General features: G+C 42.1%; 1 protein-coding gene across 2 annotated transcripts in view; it reads right to left on the bottom strand.

Annotated features, from left to right (window-relative positions):
- Positions 1-24,143, bottom strand: part of ADAM12 (ADAM metallopeptidase domain 12) — a 330,750-nt gene that overhangs the window by 91,114 nt on the left and 215,493 nt on the right. For both annotated transcript variants that reach the window (XM_050959376.1, XM_050959375.1), the window contains exons 6-10: positions 15,419-15,602; positions 7,466-7,531; positions 6,445-6,516; positions 3,616-3,785; positions 1,768-1,852 (exon numbers count right to left, since the gene is read on the bottom strand). In XM_050959376.1, coding sequence (XP_050815333.1) covers positions 1,768-1,852; positions 3,616-3,785; positions 6,445-6,516; positions 7,466-7,531; positions 15,419-15,602 — 577 coding nt within the window. The remainder of the gene's footprint in view (positions 1-1,767; positions 1,853-3,615; positions 3,786-6,444; positions 6,517-7,465; positions 7,532-15,418; positions 15,603-24,143) is intronic.

The raw sequence follows: 24,143 nt of genomic DNA, 5'->3' as shown, positions 1-24,143 counted from the left end.
AGGTTAGACAAACAGCTGTCAGAGATGGTCTAGATAATACTTAGTCCTGCCATGAGTGCAGGGGACTGGACTAGATGAGCTCTCGAGGTCCCTTCCAATCCTATGATTCTATGATCCTTACCCCTTTTGATATTCACAGATTATTTGGTATATAGTGACTTCCACCACCTCTGTGCTTAGAAATATACTTCCAGACTGGTGGGAGCTCTTTTGGAGTAGGGCATGTAGCATTACAAAGAGCATGTACATGAATATGTGCCATGTGTTGGAGAGTTTGAGCGCTGTACACTCTAGGGTTAGAAACCACTAATTAATTCACCTACACATCCTTCTTTCTGAAGTTTTGTTTGTGGTGCATTTCATTTTTATACAGGAATTTTATTCAGTGATTGTGATTTGGGTTGGTTGTGGGTTTTTGTTTTGTTTTTGGCCAACTGTCTGTTTTTCAGGAAGATTTAGCAAAAAAGTTAGAAAAGCACTTAGGGCTAAGATTGTGCAAAAATTACATTAGTAGGACTTCAAGTGCTTCCATTTATTTCAGTGGGACTCCTTGTGAATAAAGCTGCACAACCTGATCCATGGTTTCTAGAACACTCTCTCTATAATTCTAGAAAACATGAAGCATTATTAATCAGCCTAATACCCATAACCCCGCAAACATTTTAAAGAGACATTCATTTTTGTAACAGGACTAGTTGAATAAAGGAATTTATTTTTTGTTTATAGAGTGAACTTTTGTAGTGAACAAGGTAAAACTTTGCATTAAAATACAATGTAACAAAGCATGGGAATACTGGGTATGAGATAGTTTAAAACGAAGCAATCAAGGAATTCAACTGAGGATGGTCCTCCAGGTTAACAGCTCCCACTATATTAATATTCTGAGGACTTTCAATGCATGTAATTTTCAATGAAATCAACAATAGTTCTGCATGCCAGTCCAGAACCTACTATATATGCCAAGTGTAGTATATAAAACAATATTTTATTTTAAGATCCTTAAATAACTCAACACAACAGGGGGTCTTATGAGCTGAGTAGCTATCTAAAGTCAGAATTTCAATGTTTATATTGGTTTCGGTGCATCTTTTCTTTATTTGGACATGTAATTATGTTGCATTTATCACTGGTGACAAGTTCTGATAAAGGCCAAAATGTTCTAACTCATGAATTATGTGTATTAGTCACATGTCTGGAAGCTGACAACAAAAGCAACAGTAATACTCTTTGTGAGAGAAATGTAGTTAACATGAATGCTGCCACTGTTGCTAGTGTAGATTGTGCTTGAAGTCTGACAATTATAATAAAACCACTTTACTAGAAACATGAAAAATAAACTATTACACTAGAGGCTTTGTAAATGTATATCCTTGGTGCATGGTAAATGCAGTATTTTAAACTATTATTTCTTATCAAACATTTATGAGAGGCTTTCATTGCACATAGCCTTATATGCACAGCAAACGTGTTCATTTCTATACTAATCCTGCAAATGCTTATAACCCAGTGAATACTCTAATTGATTTCAACGATTTCTATAAAGAGGCTAAACTATATTTTAATGCAAGCTATTATTTCATTCACTATGAAATACGATACTTAAAACAATTATACATACACTGTATGAAGATATAGACAAAACAAGAGTTTAGATTGAAAACAGTACTAAAAAGCAGACTTTCCATGACAAGATACAGTATTAAATAACTCATGGAAACTTTTTGCACAAGATGGACCAAATTCAGCTTTTGTGCTCCCAATACTTACCATAACAACTCCTCCAGACTGCTCTGCAGTGCACATGCTCATTATAGGTGCCATGCCAATGGTAGTCCCTTGGAAGTATATCCCACTGAAGGAAGGGGGGGAGAAGACAAACCACAGAATCATCATTTAATGCAAAATGAGAGGATCCTAATATTTTATAACTTCTTTTTCCTGCCAATCTCAGGCAACGATCCCATTTTCAAAATGCCAGCTCCAGACATTGAAAGTTGAAAACAATAAGGATCAGAAATTAGTCATGCAAATCTGTGGAAATGACAATGACAGAATCTCTGCTATATGAAAGATGCATTTGAGCATCTTCTGGAGTTTCTGCTGCAGTAGGACTTTTTTTGGGGGTGGGGGGAATACAGTATATTACAACAATGCCAACAATTGAAAACTGCCATTACAATTTAACTTGGGAAATGCACATACATAGACATGCTTGCAATTCATGCAAGTGTCAATACAACACAGTGCAAATTTATAATGTATTAGCTATAAAGTGTACCCTAAAATTCATTAATCCAACTGAAAGATTTTAGTATTTAAAGAGCAATTAATGATATTGCAACAATTTGGAAGACCTCCTCCTATACTTTAAGTAAGATACTGAATGCCTCAGTACATTTTTGTTTTAATTGCTAAAAGTCATTCATCTATGAATGTTTGATCTTTCAACTTACTGTTGTCTACTAAATTAAAATAATTAAGAGAAAACATATCCTAGCTCTAGTCAAGTATAAATATTCTCTGTAAAAAAATATACTTTCTTGATCTGATTGTCATTATGACCAATGGAAGATTTTGTCATTATACCTATGAACACTTGTTTATAGAAAATAAATCAGTCTAAGCCATATCATTTTTGCAGTGTTGTTGTAGCCATGTAGGTCCCAGGATATTACCTCATCCACTTTGTCAAGCTATACAATGACAGGTTTCTAATTTTATTTAAGTCACAAATACAGTAAGACTTTTACATTACGAACTGAGGAGTTCTTAAAAATTGAAAAGTTCATAAAATTGACCATCTCAAAATTACAATAGGAATGGTGCATAAGTTGCAGAACAGTGGACTGTATCACTTTCTCATGTCTTTCAGACCTCTTGCAAAGCAACTTCCAATGCACTGAAGGAATGGAATATGAAGGGATATTGACTTGTTCTTTGTAGACAACATCTTTATGATGTGATATTTTTTCCATCTGCAAAAATGGTTAGTATAACTGGTCATTCACAAGACTGGTGTTTGTAAAATCAAGGTTCTACTGTAAAAATGAGCTTGGTGATCTCAATCTAGGTCTGTGGAAGCAGGGATTTTCTTTTTGTTCTGTGTTTGTACAGTGCCTAGCACAGTAGGGTCCTGATCCATGGCTAGGACTTCTTGGTGCTACAATAATAAATAACAATAAATATTATTGAGTTCAACAGGCTTTGGATCAAGCCCCTTGTCTGTTAAAACTGATAAAACTAGGCACCAGTCCTGTGAATAGTTACATTGGAAGCATGTGAGTGGTCCCATTAACTTCAGTGAGATTATTCAGACGCTTAACGGTAGGCATGTGCGTAAGTGTTTGTGTGACTGTGCCCTACGCACAATTCTACACAAACACTGCTCAGAGGGATGTGTGAGGAAGCTGACATAGCATATTCCCACACTAATGCAGGGTCCTGGGAAGAAATTGTGAGCTTGTGAAGGACGGAGGGCTGCTTTTTGCTTTCAAAAACACAATTACCCAAATATTTTAACAAAAAAAAAAGTAACAGAACTATGTATAAAGATTCTCAGTTCCTGGAAACCCCAGCCAATAGTCATGCAAATATGAAATACATTGCTGGCTATACCTCACTAGTTGTGCATTGTCATGGGGTTTACGAGGTAGTAGTTTCAGCTTTCTCCAATCCAGAAACTCATGGAGGCTGGTGAAGGGGTCCTGTGTTATAGAGCACTTATCCATGTCATTCCACACCTCCACTCCAACCAGGGCTACTCGAATATTTAATGGCCTGTAGAACTAGTGAGGCAAACAAATGAATCTTTCTACATCCTATTTTAGAGGAACGTGTTACATCAGCACATGTTAGCAAAATCATAAGGTTCACACAAGCCTCTCAGAAATCTATTTGGTCCCAGGAAAAAACCTTTCCTGTTAGGGTGGAGGAGGAGAGTACAATGTGTCTCCACATAAATGAACACCTGAAATCACTGGCATCAGACAGAGCATTGTCATGACCCAGAGAAAGAGATCTGACCACGGCTAACTATCCAGGAAACATTCAGGAAAAACATTAAAATTCTCAGCAGGCCTCATGGTAGAATCTCCATGTCCTGGCCAGGGTTGGTACATTCCTCCATGGTGCAGCAGGGCAACTGCTTCCATACCCAATGAATTTCCAGACAAATTCATCGCAAGTTCAAGTGAATCCTAACATTTCCCTTTGTTGCTGTCACCAATGCAACACAACTGGTGGGAGTGCTAGTGTAGACTTGTAACTAAAATGCCAGTTGCCAGAGTCATCTAATCCTGCTTACAGCAGGTCTCGATGACAAAGTGGTTCTAATACCAATAGCTACCTTATCTATAATAGAGACTTCACCGCTGATAAACGTGCACAAGTGCCAGCAATGGCAGGAAATTTTGGGAAAATAAGTCTAGTATAGAGAATACCTAATAGGCCAGGGACCATTCTAGCAGGGTTATGGTTTACAGTCCAAACAAAACCAGGCACATACAGCGTCTTTGTCTGATTGGTATGCTTTGCAGTTATTTAGGTAGCAGTGCAATTCACTGAGAGCATAAACTGAAGCCAAAATGAATATAACATGTAATTTTAGTTTCAAACAGGTAGCAAACAAACTCCCTCCTTCCTTTAATAAGTCAGCAGCACAGTTACAGAACAAGCCGAGTTCTGTCCAGCAGCTTGTTTTTAATCTAGAATTGCCTGACTTTGAGTAATTGTCTTTGAGATACCAGTTGGTAAGTTCTCAGTTAAATCAGACTCAGTCACAATTCCTTTACTGGACTCTCCTAGGTTTTCCAAACATATGGCACAGTACTGTAAGCTTTAATCCCATTTTACCTGGTGGTTGGTTTGTGTTCAGCAAGCTCTTTTTAACAACACTGAACATTGTATGATTCCTTTCATCCTGAAGAATCCTGGTGTATATAGTATATTTAAAAGAAACCACATTAAATACAAGAAGTCTAGCTCTACATCTCATTCCTCATCCTCACTTTCAAACTACCATGTGGCTATGCCCTTACCCACATCTCAACTCTTGTTTCCTGCCATTTGCACAACTTGGGATCTGTGTGCTGCTAATTTTGCTTCCTGTCTTGCTTCTTTCTAACTTACTTCCACGATACCTTATAGCTTTCTCCCTTGCTGGCCCTTATGTCTGGAGTATGTTCCCTACTCCTTCAACCAACCACCCTCTCCTTCTTCAAATCCCTTTTCAAAACCTACCCCTTTCCACAATTTGTCCAACAATTACCCACATTTTCAGGCCAGCCTAATAAAATCTAAAGCCTAAATTGTGGTTCTATCACAAGCCCCGTGTAGGTGGCTGCACATTGGTGAGCCTTCCACATCCATGAGCGTTACAAGGAAGGAATGTGCCTCAAAAAGTATTTTGGTTCCAGGCAGGCTTTGAGATATTTCGGGTACTGAGTTCACAACTTACTGAGTTGAACAGGACATGGTGGGGTAGTTCATACTTTTGCTGCCACTGCTGTTTGGCTGGAAATATTTTTCTGCAAGATTTGCGTACGGGGTGAGCACCACATTTGAGAAGTCAACACATGAGAGCAGCAGAAACAGAGAAGCCATGGCTGCTAGTAGACCTGCCCTTGTGTAGATAGTCAACAACAGCTAAGTACTGCAATGGGTACTTTCAGACCTGCATAGAGCTGGCTGGTAGGTGGATTGAGAGGTGACAAAAGATGGGCAAAAGCATTGTGGAATTATGCTAGAACGACTTATTGCACCAATGCAACCTCTGAAGTAGTACTTGCTGTCTACACTAGCATTGCAACAGTACAAAGTGACACACTGGAGGACCATATAGTGCACACCGTTGCTCAGAGCAAGGACAGTCACAGTAGTGGGGTATGTTTTTGCATAGTGTTGCAGGCACTTCTGTTTATGGACATGTGGAGCGTAACAGGGATGCAGAGGAGTTGCAATGGTGCTGGCAACATAAAAATGTTCTAGTATAGACAATGCCTCAGAATGCAACAAACTTTCACCCCAGTCACTGGAATGCCCCAGTTGGTCATTACCTAAACAAAGTATCTTTGTCTTGTTACAACTGTGGTTCTTCTCTTGCACTTAGAAATAATATTGTCAGGTCTAGGTTAATGTTTGTCTTAAAAACTGCATTAACAGAACCTTAGTCATCCCACTGCCACATGCATAGCACCCCCAAACTGTTTCATGGCTGTCCTAGTAAAAATGCTGTGGTGCTGGAAATCTAGGTCTTGCCATTCTTTCTGGCTGACACATTCTCACTGAGAAACCATTTTCTTGTCTTTGCAGGAATGGTGTGTAACAATTTTTGAATTTCAGAAGGCTTTTCCTTCCCAATAAGCCTAGATGGCATAGATTTCACAGCAATACCCCTTGGAAATATTTGTGAGGCTTGAGAAAATGAAATATTTTTGATGTTCTTACCTTATCGACATAGTTTGCAATTTCTATCAGCCTCTGCTTAACTTTTTCCACGTCCTTCCCCTGTCTCTGAAACTTAGAATGTAAAAGAGTAATGCATAATCAGCATTAGCATTGTGACATTTGCCTGCAAAAATCACCTACCACTGGCAGACTGACATTAACATTTGGGGTTTAAATGCATAAAAGGCTAAAGGCCCATTGACTTCCGCAGGACTAGGATTTGGCTCAAAATGGCACAAAATTTGGCACAAATTTGATAAAGGGATTTTGTTTTCAGAAAAGATTCTAAAATCCCTTACACTCCTACACAGAATCTCCCTAGGATTGTTTTTATTGCAAAACTGGAAAGGTTCTTCTTTTAACGGTCTCTGCTATTGCAAGAAAGTGATGTTTTCTATTTAACCAGCAGTGTTCAAGAAGCGGAGTCTGTCACATTTTGAAAGAAAAAATGTAAATTGGAAAACAGTTCGTACCAAGATTTCACATCTTTGGTTTCACTCCAGCCCGTTGAGATATTTTTGACAATCTGTCTCTTTTATTTGTTTTGAAACCCACTTTGCAAACTGCATACAGTCTTGCTTAATTCAGCATAATTGCCAAATTACAACCATCAACAACACTGAATTATGCTGTTTACTCTAGACAGTGATGGTCTCCAGAGGTCAGAGTTAAATAGTGCATTGGGGGCTCAACCACCTCACTGGGTCATGGCCAGTGAATACTTACAGGCATCCATTTAAATTACTGAAAGAGGTCCCAGATGTTTGTGAGCACTAAATTCCTTCCAAAGTGTTGCAAGGAACATTTTAGCCTTGGAACAAATACTTGTCACCCTTACATTGTTTTTAAATAGTCCTTTCTGTTACTGTAGCCCTACTTAGATGACAAATGTTGTTTTAGCAATGCACAGTATTGGTCTCTTAAGCACAATTGTTTGAACACCATGAAAACTGAACTGAACAATCACCTTCCCTCCAATACTCCCTGTACTAACTGCATCTTTTCTTTAAAACTTTCTTACCTCTCGATTATCTGCAACAATAACAAGCTCCACATATTTTGTTATCTTCAGAGTCTCCCTCTTGTGCTGCCAAAACAAATATAAATAGACATCTGTTTTTGCATCAAATGACCCTGAACACCTGAGTATCAGCTCTCGGTCACCCCAGCAAACACACTGTCAAAGAGAGTTAAAATTTTCCTTCTCAAGCTTCATGCCACTCAATTCTTGGTCTCTTTTCTCCTCTTTACATAACCCTCTCCCTCTTCAATCAGAGGAGAGGATGTTTACATGGCATTCACCCAATCAGCAAGAAAGCTGGGCAGTACAGGTAGGCAAATGGCCTTTCTGTAATTTGTAACCTTCCACCTTGCTCTATTTGAAATGGTCAGTGCCCCTTGCACGATTAAAATCTTTTTTGGTGGAAAGACCTCAGCTGTTTCTTGCAATACTTTCAGAGAAGCACTATGGTAACAGCTTGTAATATTTCACATAATGGTCAACTGACCACTTAGCACAAAATTGAGATGTTGAGAACAAAATTAGTCAAGGGACCAAACGACACAAGGAGAAGAAATTCTTGAATTGCCTATACACCAATTCTAAGAGCCTGGGTAACAAACAAGAGGAATAGGAAATGCTCATTTATCAGCATAAATTTGATCTGGTGGATATTACTGAAAGTTGGTGGGATGATTCACACAACTGGAATGTTAAATTCAATGGTTTTAACCTATTTAGTAAGGATTGAGTGAGGAAAAAGGAGCGGGAATGGCACTCTATGTTAAAAATGACATTACCTGTTTCCAAGTCACTGATAACTCGGAAGAAAATGAGCTTGAATGGTTAAGGATCAATGTCCTAACAAAGGACACAAGATGGGGTACAAGTTGGTGCCTGCTATAGACCACTAAATCACAGGAACAGGAAAACCGCTTTCTTACACAGCTATCTATAATGTGTAAGGAAAAAGAACTGAGTGATCATAAGGGACTTCAATTTGAGTGACATATGCTGGAGGTCTTATGCTGCTGGCACTAAAACATCTTTGGAATTTCAAAACTTTATAGATGACAATTTCCTAACTCAAAAAGTGTTGCAGTCAGCATGGGGGAATTCTATATTAGACCTAACGGATAAAGAGGAACTGTCAACAGAGCTAAAAATCAATAGTGGCTTAGGTACATGTGATCATAACTTGATCACATTTATAATGTGCAAGCAGAATAAAGTCCAGACCAGTGATATATATGTTTGGTGCTTTAACAGAGCCAGTTTCACAAAGCTGAAAATATTTATGAGCCAAATCAGTTGGGAGAAAAAAATTAATCAGAAAAATATGAATGATAATTGGGAATAATTTAAGAACGTCTTACTAAATGCCCAGAAAAGCCACAATCCCACAGCTGAGCAAGAAGGCTACACTGGTTAAAAAGCCAACCTGGTTTAGACAGAAAGTGAAGGTAGCTTTATAAAATAATGTATAACGAATGGAAGAAAGGAGAAGGTGATAGTAAAGACTATAAATCAGAAGTTAGGAATTGTAGAAAACTTGTAAGAGAAGTCAATGGCAGCAAGAAGAAATTATTGCCTGTAGAGTTTAAGGACAATAAGAGGGAGTTTGTTAAATATAATAGGAACAAAAGGAATTCTGACAATGGTATTGGTCCATTACTAGATGGAAATGGTAGAATTATCAATAATACTGCAGAAAAGACAGAAGTGTTCACTAAATGTTTCTCTTCTGTATTTGGGGAAAAAAGAGATGATGCAGTCTCATCATATCAAGATAACACACTTCCCATTCTCTTAGTATGTCTGAAGAATGTTAAACAGAAGCTACTAAAGTTAGACATTTTTAAATCAGCAAGTCCAGATAACTTGCATTCAAGAGCTTTAAGACAGCAGGCCAAACAACTTGCTGGATTGTTCATGTTAATTTTCAATAAATCTTGGAAGACTGAGGACGTTCCAGAAGACTCGAAAAAAACGAATGTTGTGCCAATGTTTGAAAAGGGTAAACAGGATGAGCTTGGTAATTACAGCCTTGTCAACCTGACATTGATCACAGGCAAGATAATGGAGCAGCTGATAAGGGACTCGACTAATAAAGAACTATAGGAGAGTAATATAATTAATACAAATCAACGTGGGTTTATGGAAAATAAATCCTGTCAAACTAATCATATTTTTTTATGAGAATACAGTTTGGTTGGTAAAGGTAATAGTGTTGCTGTAATATATTTAGACTCCTGTAAGTCATTTGTCTTGATACCACACCATGTTTTGATTAAAAACTAGACTGATATAAAATTAACATAGCACACATTAAATAGATTAAAAACTGGCTAACTGATGGGCCTCAAAATGTAGCTGTAAATGGGAAATAAGTTCTTGGCCCTACACTATTTAACATCTTTATCAATAACCTGGGAGAAAACATAAAATCATCCCTGATAAAGTTTCCAGAAAACACAAAAATTGAGGTAGTGGTAAATAATGAAGAGGATAGGTCACTGTTTAGAGCTATCTGGATCGCTTGGTAAACTGGGTGCAAGCAAACGATATGCATTTTAATATGGCAAAATGTAAATATATACATCTGGGAACAAAGAATGTAGGTCATACTTGCAGGATGGGGGTGTGATGTTATATGATTAAAATATGACCAGGTAGATCATTGCTGCTACCACTGTTATAAAACTGCAACAAATCTTATACAAAGTTTGTCATGTAACGTGATTTACTGAATATAATTATCCTGTTTGTATGTGTATATCATCTTTGTATCTGAAGTTATGAATATTGACTACGTACCAATATTTCAAATGTATTTGCTCCTGGGGTGACACCCACCAGGTAGCTTACATCCAGTCTAGCCAGCAGATTGTGAATGGATCATTCAAGTTGCTGACCCATTAATGAGTACAATGGGTCACAGAAGAAGCTTATTCCCACCCAATGGGTCTTCCTGTGGACATTTTAGCCAAAATATGGGTAATGACTGTTTCTATGACTCATTGAGGCATGCAAGGGCATGTGACACTGGACTCAATCTTGTGCCTGTACTTTTCCACAAACTGTGCTGGGAGCTTTGCTTGGGACTGAGTTTCCCTCCACATGGGAGAAACTATAAAAAACCCTGGAAAGAGCCATTTTGCCTCTTTCCTGCTCTGACCCCTGGACCACGGACCTATACTAACGGGAGCACTCTAACCAAGGGACTGAGGACCTTCCAAGCTTTAGCAAGCAAGCAGGACCTTGCAAGCCAGCAGTTTATTCCGTCATTGCTTCAAACCTGCTACAAGAACTTTGCAATTATTATATGTATTTGATTTCATTGACCATTTAAACTCTCACCTCTTTCTTTTCTCTTATAAAATACATCTTTAGATATCAGTTACTAAAGGATTGGCAACAGCATGATTATTGGATAAGATCTGAGTTATATATTGACCTGGATATGTAGCTAGTCTTTTGGGATCAGTGGAACCCTTTCATTGATGAAATTGGTTTTAAATAACCACTCATCATTAAGTCTAGCATCTGGGTGTTGAAACAAGGATTATGATACCTAAAGAGACTGCATTTCTGACTTCTTGTTAGCCAATGTGGTGAGAAAGAAGCTTACTTTTGTTACTGCTATGGTATACCTTAAGGAAGAATAACCACCAGTTTGGGGCAAGTCTGTTCCATTTCTCAGCAGTTTGTCCTGAATCTAGTATTCTCAGGTGTGACCCACTGAGGCCCGGTGACAGGGGGACTTTATGCTAGGAAGCAGTAACTCTGAAAAAGATTTGGGGGTCCTGGTGGATAATGAGTTGAACATGAGCTCTCAATGTGATGCTGTGGCTAAAAGAGCTAATGAGATCCTGGGATGCATAAACAGAGGAATCTCGATTAGTAAGAAAGAAGTTATTTTATTTCTGTATTTGGCACCAGTGCAACTACTGCCGGAATACTGTGTCCAGTTCTGGTTGTCACAATTCAAGAAGGATGTAGATAAATCGGAGAGGGTTCAGAGAAGAGCCATGATAAAGACTAAAGCATTAGAAAATGGGATTTATAGTGATAGTCTCAAGGAGTTCAATCTATCTAGCTTAACAAAGAGACGGTTATGGTATGAAGTTATTACAGTCTATAATGGCTCTTCAATCTAGCAGAGAAAGGTGTAACATGATCCTATGGCTGGAAGTTGAAGCTAGACAAATTCAGAGTGGAAATAAGGCCTTATTTTTTTAACAGTGAAGGTAATTAACCATTGGAATAATTTACAAAGGTTTATGGTGAATTCTCCATCACTCGCAATTTTAAAATGAAAACTGAATATTCTTCTAAAAGATCTGCTCTAAGAGTTATTTTGGGGATGTTCTATGGCTTGTGCACTCCAGGAGGTCAGATAAGATGATCACAGTAGTCACTTCTGGTCTTAAAGCCCATGAATCTATGACCACTAAGAAACACCAGTGAGGAGGGAATGGGGAGTGAACTAGTGGAGATAGTGGGGGATAGAGGGGAATCAGTGAATGACATAAATATGGGAAGCTACAAAGAAACATGAACTGCAGGAAAAAATGGGTGAGTGGAAGTGATGGATGGAGAAGAAAGGTTGCTGAGGCAAAACTGGGAATGGGGAGTAAGATTGGATCTGGACAGACTCAGGGAGAAGGGAGATAATGGGAAAGGGAAAAGAAAGGTAAGCAAAACAGGACAGAGATAAGAATTGTGAAACAAAATACAGAAATACAAGCTTCATCCTAGAGGTTGCAAAATGTTACTACCTTCATCAATGTTACTAAATTCATCAATGTTTAGTGTCCTGCAAAGAAACTTAGAGGAGGAGGATGAAAAATTACTGGCAATTGTAATCTTAATAACTCTATAACTCTGAAGGTTTATACGTTTTATTATAAGCAGATTTTGACATTTAAACCACAGTATCTGTATAATAATCAAACTACAGGTAGAGCAAATGCTCTAAACTCTCTGGGCTGGAGAAATCTATGGCTGAGTGCACCATTTGTGTGAAGTCTGGGGATTTGCATGATTAAGCATCTTGATTTACCTTCCTTTTAAAATCTCTATCCACAAATACTGGGCATGGGTGAAAAGCCACACTACTGAAATAAACAAATGACTACATGTTCCTATGTGTGCTCTGCCACTGTAGTTTTTAATAGATGTCTGAGACTCATTCTGAGCTGCTGTTCTGAAAACTGCAGATTTGTAAGATGCTTTGGTTTTTCCCAAAGCTAATATTAAGACCATACATGACAGCATAGATGTAAACATGTGAGAAATGCTTGGGCATGCCAATCAATTTAAGCCATCCCAAAGTAAACCTGCTTGGAACAGGGAAGATTTAGAAATTGAACAGTTGACTGGAGGGGCCCAATCATATGAGCCTGTGGTGACTTATTAGTGTACTGAATCTATTCCTGTGACTTAGCCAGAGGCTGCGTGTGTTCCTCAGATACAATATTTATTTATAAAAAGTACTTAATTATCACTTCTTTCAGCTTGTCTTCTGAAACTAATTGCATTGTGGTGCAATTTATGTCCTGACTTACCCATACTTACAGCATTACAAAAAGACATAGCAACATATTTACAGCAAATGTACATGTATTTGGAGAAAAAGAAATTTGGTAATGTACTGTTTAATGTTCCTGAAAGGCAAATGAATTTGTTCCAGTACATAAATAACATCCCTTGATGCCATTTAAGCTGTTTTCCTTAACACTGAACTTAACACAAAGACTAAATGAACTAGGTAGGCAATGTGGCTATAAACACTAATATTTCCCATTTAATAAAAACCGTGTGCAGATTTGTGCTACTGTGTTACTCTTGAATATCTCAACCATTCCCTTCTACAATCCCAATCCAAAATGCACGTGAATTTGTGGCAATATTTTTTCCATCTGGTTTGAAAGTTATTTATTTTATACAATTTCCATTAGCTAGATGCATTGAAAGTCAAGGGCATTTTCTTCTACATGAAAACAATTACAAATGATATATTCCTAGAATAAAATGCTGAGAACATGTTCTGTGTGCATAAGATACTTTCCTATTATAATAAAAAGGTTTGTTTAATTTCTACATGTATTATTAGGAAAGTAACATGGCTATAGCATTCTCCTTTCCTCCTTGGGTGGGCCAAAAGCTATTCTAGATTGTCAGCTGCTTTCTTTAAGACTGAATTGCAAGTGGCACAGGAATCAAAATGCATTACCAGAATTTTTAATTTGCCTACAGTTCTGCACCACCTCATTAATGAAAACAGGGAGGAATTAAAATACGAGCAAGAAAAATGATTAAAGACCTTGATTTAGCAAAGCACTTAAGCACGTTTAACTTCAAACACATGCTTATGTTCCATTGTCTTTAAGAGAACTTACCATGTGGTTAAATGTTTTGATGAATAGAAGCCTAAGAAACTGGAGAGATTAACTTCATGGACAAAGTGTAAAAAAACTAAACAAGTATCGATTGTCAAAGCAATAAGACTCAGATTGTGAGTGGCCCCTGCGCAGGGCTGGAAGCTACCCAGGGCTCACTCACAATCTGAGGAGCATAAGGCCTGTTGCTCCTGCTGTTCCCCAGGGAGCAGGATGTTGAAGGCAGCAGGGCCGCCCAGAGGATTCAGGGGGCCTGGGGTCTTCAGCAGCAGGGGACCCCCGTCGCCAAATTGCCGCTGAAGACCCAGCACTTCAGCGGCGGGTCCCAGGGCGGAAGGACCCCCCATTGCCGAAATGCCGCCGAAGACCCGGAGTGGAAGAAGCTCCGGGGGCCCGGGCCCTATGAGAGTTTTCCGGCCCCCTCAGAGCAAGTGAAGGACCCTGCTCCAGGGGCCCCGAAAAACTCTCGTGGGGGCCCCTATGGGGACCGGAGCAAATTGCCTCTCTTGTCCTCCCTCTCTGGGCGGCCCTGGAAGGCAGGGTTGTGACTGCATCCCTTCCCTCTGCATCAGTCAATGAAGCAGTGCTGGCACAGCACAGGGAACATTCTGCCTAATGCAAGGAACAAACTGTGCTCCTCCTGTGCACAAGGAGCAGCAGCAAGAGAGAGCGCACCCTTGGCAAGGAGCAATTTCCCCAAAGTTTCTCCTTGGAAAAAGCCATATTTTGACCTAAGTATGGGAGGAGAAGTGATAGCCTCCTAAATCAGTGGGTTTCAATCTGTGGTCTGCAGATCCCTGGGGGTCCACATACTATGTCTAAGACTTCCAAAGAGGTATGCACCTTTATTCAAAATGTTTAGGCATCTGCAAATGAAAAGAGGATGAAAACCACTGTCCTAAACCATATGTCCAGGTAGATCCAGAGAGGTATAACACCAGAAGTCATATGATGAACTTTAGAAATGGGAAAATCTCTCTACACTGGAATCTCAATCCCAAGAGAAACGGCAGAAGCTCCATTTGCTGGGCTGTTTAGAACTAGGCTGGGTTAACCATCTGATATTGTAATGTAAGGAACCATCCAGCACCAGCAAAGAAGAGAGAATTTAGCAGGGTCTTTTCTAATCATCTCTATTTTATTTGATTTCATGATGGTCACCACCTCAAGGTGAAATCTTAGCCCCACTCAATGGAGCCTCGATTTCACCATCCACGCATTACTTTAAATCAGTGGTTCTCAAATTTTGTACTGGTGACCCCTTTCACATAGCAAGCCTCTGAGTGCAACCTCCTCTCAATAAATTAAAAACACTTTTTTATATATTTAACACCATTATAAATGCTGGAGGAAAGCATGATTTGGGATGGAGGCTGACAGCTCGTGATCCCCTAGGTAATAACCCTGCGACCCCCTGAGTGGTCCCGACCCCTAGTTTGAGAACCCCTGCTTTAAATGATACACATGTAGTGCAACAATTAATTTTGATCTGGATATTTCACCAATTTCTGGAAATTAGCATAAGGATATCACCAACAATCCACAAACATAAAACTATCTTTCCACCTACCCTCATAGTGAATGCTTGAGAAGACAGTGGTGTGTCATCAATAGTGATGCCAGAGACGTTGAACTGGTTGCCACAAGATCCAGAGGCTATTTTCAGGTTCTCGGCTTGGTAGATCTTGTGTTCACTTGTAGCATTTTCCAATGGCTCCAGAATGTAGGTTTTATTTTCAAATAAAATAAGTCCCCTGTTTTATAAAAGATCAGAAAATGACACATTGCTTTTAAGTGCTAATGTGTGTTTGTTTTCAGCCAACCTACAAGTTTTAATAATGACGATGAAATATGAATACTGATTTATAATGTCAAAACCTACTGGGGTCTGAGACACCTGTGATGTATGTGTCGCGCAGGCATATCGTACTTTACAAGAAGTAAAGCCAGAGAGAAAATACTCCTCCTCTGAAATGTTGTGCTACAGAGCAAAATTACATTTGTGTTTGATGTGTTTTCCATTCTTCCTGCGATGCATCACCACTGCGGAGAGGAGTTACAATGCATCTGCATTGTATCTGGCAAATATTAACGAACAAGAACAATTCATTATGATCAGCAACATGTATTATAACTTTTAAAGTGAATGCTGCTGCAAGCAGCAAATCTGCCAGCTCAAAGATGAACCTCAGTATCAAAATGAGTTATCGGATACTGTATGATAGGGAATTATAATGGAGCCCAGATGCATTAACCACTGGATTTCTGTTTAATACAATAGACTCCAAGAATAATAATATGCACTGCAATATTACCTGCCACCTAAGAAGCTCAAAGAGTTTTACAAACATTAATAAAGTAACCCTTGCTAAACACCTGAGAGCTACTGTACGTAATGGAGAGATAGTGGCTCAGAAAACAAGTAACTTGATGAAAGTCCCACAGGAAGTCTGTGGAAGAGCCTGGAACAGAACCCGTATTTCCTGGCATCTAGTCCTGCGCCCTGGCCAGAAAACCACTCTCCTTTCATACTTCTTACAGCTCACATAAAAAGGGTTATTACATTGGATACTGTCCTGCCACATTCACTGCAAGAGCAAATTCCCCTACCTAAGGGAACCCCCACTGGTGTCAGAGCGCTACCATAGTGCTCTTACACCACCTCCAACTTACTCCCCGCTGCATAGGGAGTGTGACCAGAGTGTGCCAATGCCCCAGCAATCCCTAGTTGCTGGAAAAGCCCCTCAGGGGTTATTGGTGGCTAGTGTAAAGTACAATAGCCTCATACTATGATAATATCATTTGAGCTGATAGTCAAAGCTGCCCGTGTAAGGTCGTACCACAGAATCAAAAGGTTGCTCTAATTTATATCATGGACCAGACTGGCATGAAATTGACACAGACGGGCATAAAGGTGGTTTAGAAGCCAGGACTTCAGCTTCAAGATGGAAGTTAAAGTAGGAAGAGAGAGTATGACATTTAGCTATTTTTCATATTAGATGGTATTGCAAAGTGCTTTATAATGAGTTGCATCCTTAGTGCAGTGACTACATCAGGGGTCGGCAACCTATGGCAGGCGTGCCATCCCGATTGTTAATGGCACGCTGCTGCCTGCCAGGGTCTTGGCTGCTGGCACCATTCAGTCCGCTGCCGAACCCAGGCCAGCAGCAGGCTGGGAGGGGCTGATGGCCAGGACCCCGGCAGGCAGCAGCTTGACATTAAAAATCCTGCCCGGGCCAGCCTGCTCTTCTTCGCCCCTGCCTCCCACTCTCTCCTGCGGGGGCAGGGGGCAGAAGCTTGGTCCTACCGGCTGCTGCTACAGGGCAGACTCCACCGGCAGCCAAACTCCCTCCTCCCCCACCACTTCCCCCAGCGTGCTAGATTCCTGCCCCTTCTCCTCTCCCTCCCTGTGGCGAACAGCTGGTGGCCCTGGAGAGGGAGAGGGAGAAGTGGAGCCGGAACTGCAGCTGCAACGCTGCAACGTGCTCACTGCTCTGGAGAAGAGGAAGGGTCTTGGGGAAGGACGACGGAATCACGGCATATCTCCTCCAGCCCTCTGCTGTGAGCCGCTCCAGGCAGGGGGCTGGGAGCATTCCCACGACTCCAGCCCACACCCCCAGCCCCCTGCCCTGAGTCCTGAACCCTCCACACCTCCCCCAGCCCTCTGTCCTGACTCCTAAACCCCTCATGCCTCCCCAGCCCTCTGTCCTGAGCCCTGCACCCTCCACATCCCCCAGGCCCCTGCCCTGATCCCTGTACCCCCCTCACACACACCCAGCCCCCTGCCCTAACTCCTGCACCCCCTACGACCCCAGCCCTTACTCTGGCACTCCCCACACATACCCAGCTCCCACACAGTCCATGCCCTGACTCCTGCACCCCCCTCACACACCTCCATCCCCGCCCTGACTCCTGTACCCCCCCCACATACCTAGCCCCTCCACACCCCATGCCCTGACTCTTGCACCCCCCCCCACACTCCCCTGAGTACCAAATGGAAACTCCTACATCCCCTCATTCCCACCTGCACCCCTCACACCAAATGGGAGCTGCCCAGGTAAGCGCTCCACACCCAAACCTTCTGCCCCAACCCAGAGCCCCCTCCCTCATTCTAGCTCCTGGCCAGACTCTACACCCCAACCCTCAGCCTGCTCCTTCAGCCCCAGCCCTGTGCTCAGTGCACTCCCACCCTCAGCTCAGTGCAGAAAGAGAGAGGAAGAGATGGGCTAAAACCAGGGAGAAGATAGGTACCCACTCTATGTGGGCAGGGCTGGGACCCCAGACAGGCAGCAGGCTGAGTGGGGCTGGCAGCCGGGACCCTGGCTGGCAGGAGCCGGCGGACGGAACCCCAGACCGGCAGAGGGCTGAACCACTCAGCCCACTGCCGGTCTGGGTTCCCGACCGCCGGTCCCACTCAGCCTGCTGCTGGTCTGGGGTTCCAGCTGCCGGCCCCTTGCCAGCCAGGGTCCCAGCCGCAGGCCCCGCTCAGCCCGCTGCCGGCCTAGGTTAATGGAAACCCATGCCGGCAGCAGGCTGAGCGGGCCAGCAGAGTAAGATCAGCATTTTAATTTAATTTTAAATGAAGCTTCTTAAACATTTTGAAAACCTTGTTTACTTTACATACAATAATAGTTTAGTTATATAATATAGAGACTATAGAGACCTTCTAAAAATGTTAAAATGTATTACTGGCACACGAAACCTTAAATTAAAGTGAATAAATGAAGACTTGGCACACCACTTCTGAAAGGTTGCCGACCCCTGGACTACATAACAGTAAGCAGAGGATAAAAAACCAATTGAATTCTCTGAAACAGTGAACACAAAGCTTTGGCTATTTGAGCCTGCTCTTATTGAGAAAGGTGATGCTAGGCAGGGTACTGGAGATAGTTTCTTCCTTCCTCAGGTCCATTTGCTAATTAAGGGTTACAGTAGGGGAAAACCTGTCAGGCAGTATCAAAAGGCAGCAGAGAGATTGTTGAAGAGTTACAGCACATGACATCAGGAGATCAGGTTTTACTGGGTTACAGTGTAACAAAAGCAAATCAGCTCTCCACAGCTGTTTCTCCTTCTGTAAAATGGGGATAACATTTACCTAACAAGGCTGTTGTAAGGCTTAATTAAACAGAACAGAGGTTGGCAACCTTTCAGAAGTGGTGTGCCGAGTCTTCATTTATTCACTCTGATTTAAGGTTTCGTGTGCCAGTAATACATTTTAATGTTTTTAGAAGGCCTCTTCCTATAAATCTATAATATATAACTAAACTATTGTTGTATGTAAAGTAAATAAGGCTTTTAAAATGTTTAAGAAGCTTCATTTGAAATTAAATTAAAATGCAGAGCCCCCCCGGACCAGTGGCCAGGTCCCAGACAGTGTGAGTGCCACTGAAAATCATCTCAAGTGCCGCCTTTGGTACGCGTGCCATAGGTTGCCTACCCCTGAAATAGAACCTCAGCTGAAAAGCACTACAAAAATGCATAGTATAATTAATTTTTACCATAACTGTAAAATATGGAGTTTTAATCCCTGAACACTGGCAAAGTTAAAGCAGAAATAGAATCATAGACTATTAGGGTTGGAAGGGACCTCAGGAGGTCATCTAGTCCAACCCCCTGCTCCAAGCAGGACCAATCCCCAGATTTTTACCCCAGTTCCCTTAATGGCCCCCTCAGGGATTGAACTCACAACCCTGGGTTTAGTAGGCCAATGCTCAAACCCCTGAGCTATCCCTCCCCTCCCCATTCCCATTCTGCTTGCCTAAAATTCCTGTGAAAGCTGGAACTCACTATGACATTCTTCTTTAATTCCTGACCTAACCTGCTGTGTACTGTCCATGTGTGCTGGGAAGTAGCTGTCATTTTTTCAGCCTAGAGCTGGCTTCATTTCAGTGGTGTGTCTTCCTTCTGCATATGAAGTGTATACTCTTCATATGTTTGTACTTGTGATAAAGGTGCTCTGTACATATAAGATATTATACTTATTATGTCAGGATGGATCTCAGCATGCTTCCTGAGGCAGTACGTGAAAAGTGTCCCAGAAGATTGATGAACACTATAAATGCAGATTTTAAGAAATAATAATAATAAAAGCCAGAATTAATAGGAAAAAAGTAATTAAAAGAAAAAATGAAGTAAATCAAAGCCCATGCCTCATAATCAATTAAATAAAATTTGGTGCCAAGCTGACAGCACAGTTTTAGGATAAAACAACTGCAACTGTGGTTCAGCCTGCTCAACCAAAGGTTCATTTCTGTTAATGCTAATGATCTTTACTTTGAGGATGAAGATTGGGTTTTTCACCATATTAAAAAGTCTGTGTAATATCCTCCACAAGAAGATCTTTATGAGAGAGAGGCATAATTTACTGCTCTGAACAAAACCAGGGTCCAATAAATCCTTCATTTGCCTCTCCCTCGGTAGCCTTTGGCAAGTCACTTGAGGCTCATATTTACCCACCACTCAGGCATGTTTTTTGGACTGTTAAACCTTTAGAAAAACAATTTGAATATTAAAAGCATCAGATATGGGTATTAAATTTCTACAGCAACCCACATAGCTGAAGCTGAGATGCACTGTTTTGGAGCATTTATAATTCAGTGATAACCATTTCCTCCAAGAGCTTTACACCTTCGTTGTTTGAGATGGGCAATTCTGACTGTAACGAGGTGGTGTGGCGCCCCTCCTCCTCAGAGAGGGTTGAGCCCCGCCGGATGCCAGAAGGGGCGGGGCCACAGGACACTGGACCCGCCACTCAGAGGGTCAGGAGGCAACCCGGAAGTATAAAAGCCGACTGGCAGCGCTCAGTTGAAGCCCAGCCGCCGTCAGGAGCAGACCTGCCAGAGAGTGCTCGTGACTGGGAGGCTGCTGAGGCCCAGGGTAGTTGCCTGGACGGGCCGGAGCTTCCCCGCACTCACTACGAGGAGGGACTGCTGGAGCCGCCCCATCCCTGCTGTGACCCTGAGGAACCCCCAGAGCAGGCCTGGCCAGACTTCCCAGAGGTACTGCCAGATCTACCACCCAGCCCCAGCCGGGAGGGGCCCATGCTACTGGACTTCCCAGGGGCTGACGCCACCGATCTGGTAGGCCCAGAGGGGGAGATTGGAAGTGGCCCGGGGGCAGCCGACCCCAGTGAGGCGGCAAGTGTACTGGAACCCATGTCAGTGTGTTGCGGCCAGGATCCCCAGTCTTGGCCGCCGCTAGGGCCCCGGGCTGGAACGCAGTGGAGTGGGAGGGCCTGCGTTCCCCCTGCTACTCTCTCAAGGGTGACAGACTCCCCCTCCTCCTGGCCTGAGGAGGCCATTAAGAGTAGTTTGTTTGCTCAGCCCTAAGCCAAAAGGGTCTGAGCTTAGTGACTCCGTGGTTGGTGCCCCGCCTGAACTTAGGGCTGGGCCCCCTTTAAATTGTACTGTTGCTCAGCCCTGCAGCAGAGGGCCTGAGCTCCCACCTAACTCTGTATTATTGCTCAGCCCTGAAACAGAGGGCCTGAGCTCCTAATTGACTGTGTTGCTGCTCAGCCCGGGAACAGAGGGCCTGAGCTCCTAATTGACTGTGTTGCTGCTCAGCCCGGGAACAGAGGGCCTGAGCTCCTAATTGACTGTATTGCTGCTCAGCCCGGGAACAGAGGGCCTGAGGTTTCAATTGACTATATCTTGTTGCTCAGCCCTGAGCCAAGAGGGCCTGAGCTTCTACAACTGTGTGTTTGGTGCCCGCCCGACTCAGGGGCTGGGCCCCCTCAAACTGTACCACTGCTCGGTCCTGCACCAAAGGACCTGAGCAGCCTGAACCATTGTTTGCTCAGGCCTGAGCCTCTACAACTGTGTGTTTGGTGCCCGCCTGACTCAGGGGCTGGGCCCCCTCAAACTGTACCACTGCTCGTCCTGCACCAAAGGATCTGAGCAGCCTGAACCGTTGTTTGCTCAGCCCTGAGCCAAGAGGGCCTGAGCCTCTACAACTGTGTGTTTGGTGCCCCGCCCGACCCAAGGGCTGGGCCCCTTTAAACTGTGCCACTGCTTGGCCCTGCATCAAGGGGCTCGAGCGGCCCGCGCCTCGGGCAAGGAGGCCCTCAGCCCCAGGACTGAGGGCCTGAGACCCCGAGCTGACTTTCTATTTACTCCGCCCTGTAGCAGAAGGCCGGAGTTCCAAGCGACTGTGCAGCGTCACCTAGCCCTGACAAAAAGGCAGACTCGGACAGCGTGTAGTGAGGCCGGTGTGGCTCCCCTCCTCCTCAGGGAGGGTCGAGCCCTGGCCGGGCACCGTTACACTGACATTCTTACCGCATTGGCAGCTACAGAACACTAAATACTACACAACACTTAGGTGTTGTTTCTTAAACTATACAGATTACTAAAAGTAAGATAATACATGTTATATTTTGCATTGAAACTCACACAAAGTCCTTATTTGTACTATACAATTAGTTAAAAACCTCTCACTTCTCCATCAGCATCATGATCACAGACATTTATCAAAGAAGTTGCTCACACTGTACAATGCACAAGTTGCAAGTGGTAGTATCATTACTATAGCTTCCCCAGTGTATTATTTTGTAATCTCAATCATTGTCCAAAGTCACTCAATAACCACTATTTCCCTTCCATTGTATTTTCCCCAGGAGCAGGAAATGTGAATGCAAGTGAAGAGGAGACACCTAATTGAGTGACTAATCTCATTCTTCAACTAAAGTACTGAGACTGGAACCCTCAATTCACTGTGCCACTGAAATACCCATCTGGAATGAGAATACAACCTTTTAAGAACAGCTCTACCTTTGCATACAGGTCATCATGCTGTACAAAAATCTGCAAATTCAACATAAAGGAAAATATAACTTTCAGTTTAATGTAATATTATTCTTTGAGTGCTGCCTACAGGATATCAGCACCTGGTTTTGACCATTTGTAACAAGATAATGAATATCAAATATGCATTATCTTGGCTGGCTCTCTGTTTTCTCACTAATTTTCTTTTCCTACAAATGCATTTTTTCCAATAATCTGTGCCAAATACAGCACCTTAAAAATGTAGTTAGCTGAAAACTTCTATATCTTTCCTTCTTTTGGTGGGGTGGGGCTGAAAGTAATTGTACCTTAGAGCCTTTCAGTGTTTAGAATCCGATGCAAATAAAATAAATCTAAAATTACTCTTTTCCTTGCACATTTTTGTCACAGATATTTCAAACAGGCTTGATTACTCCCACACTGCTTTTGCCTCTTCCTCATGAACATGAGTTTCTCCCACTCCTGCATAGTGTACACATTCTCAAAGGCCAAGACAGGATATGGCTCAGCTGGGATGTTCTCTTCCAAAGCAGAATAGCCAACAGTTGGGATTTTCCGCTGAATACCCTTTTGTTTTAATGAATAAAAACTAGTCAATGCTGTGAGACATTTATTGATTTTACCACCACGGCATTGTATATTACTAGTTTTTACCAAGAACCATTCAAATTTTAGAAAACATCTGGGGAAGAATTATTACTACAGGCCAGTTATCTAAAATATTGCACATTTTTATTACATCGTATTAGAATGTGAACCCCCCACCATAACCTAGCTTTTATTTACCGGAGAAAATGCCCAGCAGTTATAATATAATGGGGTGAACTGACTTTTTGCATTTAACCCAGTGCCCACTGAAGTTAATGGAAAGAATTTAATTGACTTCAGTGAGTTTTGTGTCAGGGCCTTTGTATCTAAGTTCAGCCAAGAGTAGTTTTCTCAGTTCACGGTCCTCTCTGGCAGTCCTCTCTCCTGGAGGTCCTTGCTGGCTGCAGTTACGACATGATGTTGAATAATAAATAATTAAATTATTTAGTTCTTTTCATCTGTAGAGCTTTAGAAAGGAGGTCAGTACTTGTACCCCCATTTTACAGATGGGAAAACTGAGGCACAAGGAAGTTATATGACTGCTCAAGATTAGTCACCAACCTAGTGACAGAGACGGGAATAAAATCCAAATCTCTTGCATTCTAGACCGATGCTCTGTCCTCTAGGGCCCCAGCCCCTTGCTGATGTAAAGTCCATTGAGTGCAGTAATTTTTACCCTTGGCCATTTTTAGGTTCCCATCATTATTTTTCATTTTTCTATTTCTGTCAAGGCTACAGCAATCTTTTTTTGTTCCAAAATTTTATGTTAACTGGGAATTTTCCTGTTTGCTTGATGGGGTAGCTGTTGGCTTTGCCCTGGGTTCTGGATGGTGGTCTGTTTGGAGCTTTATTTTTTATTTTAGGCCCCAGTACTGGTCTTACTGTACGGGACTAGGATGCCAGACAGAATACTGTATAATTTCAATGTTT

Source organism: Gopherus flavomarginatus, chromosome 6, assembly GCF_025201925.1.
Source record: "Gopherus flavomarginatus isolate rGopFla2 chromosome 6, rGopFla2.mat.asm, whole genome shotgun sequence".
NCBI lineage: Eukaryota > Metazoa > Chordata > Testudines > Testudinidae > Gopherus > Gopherus flavomarginatus.
Note: the sequence above shows the minus strand (reverse complement) of the source record. Positions and strands in the feature narration are given on the sequence as shown.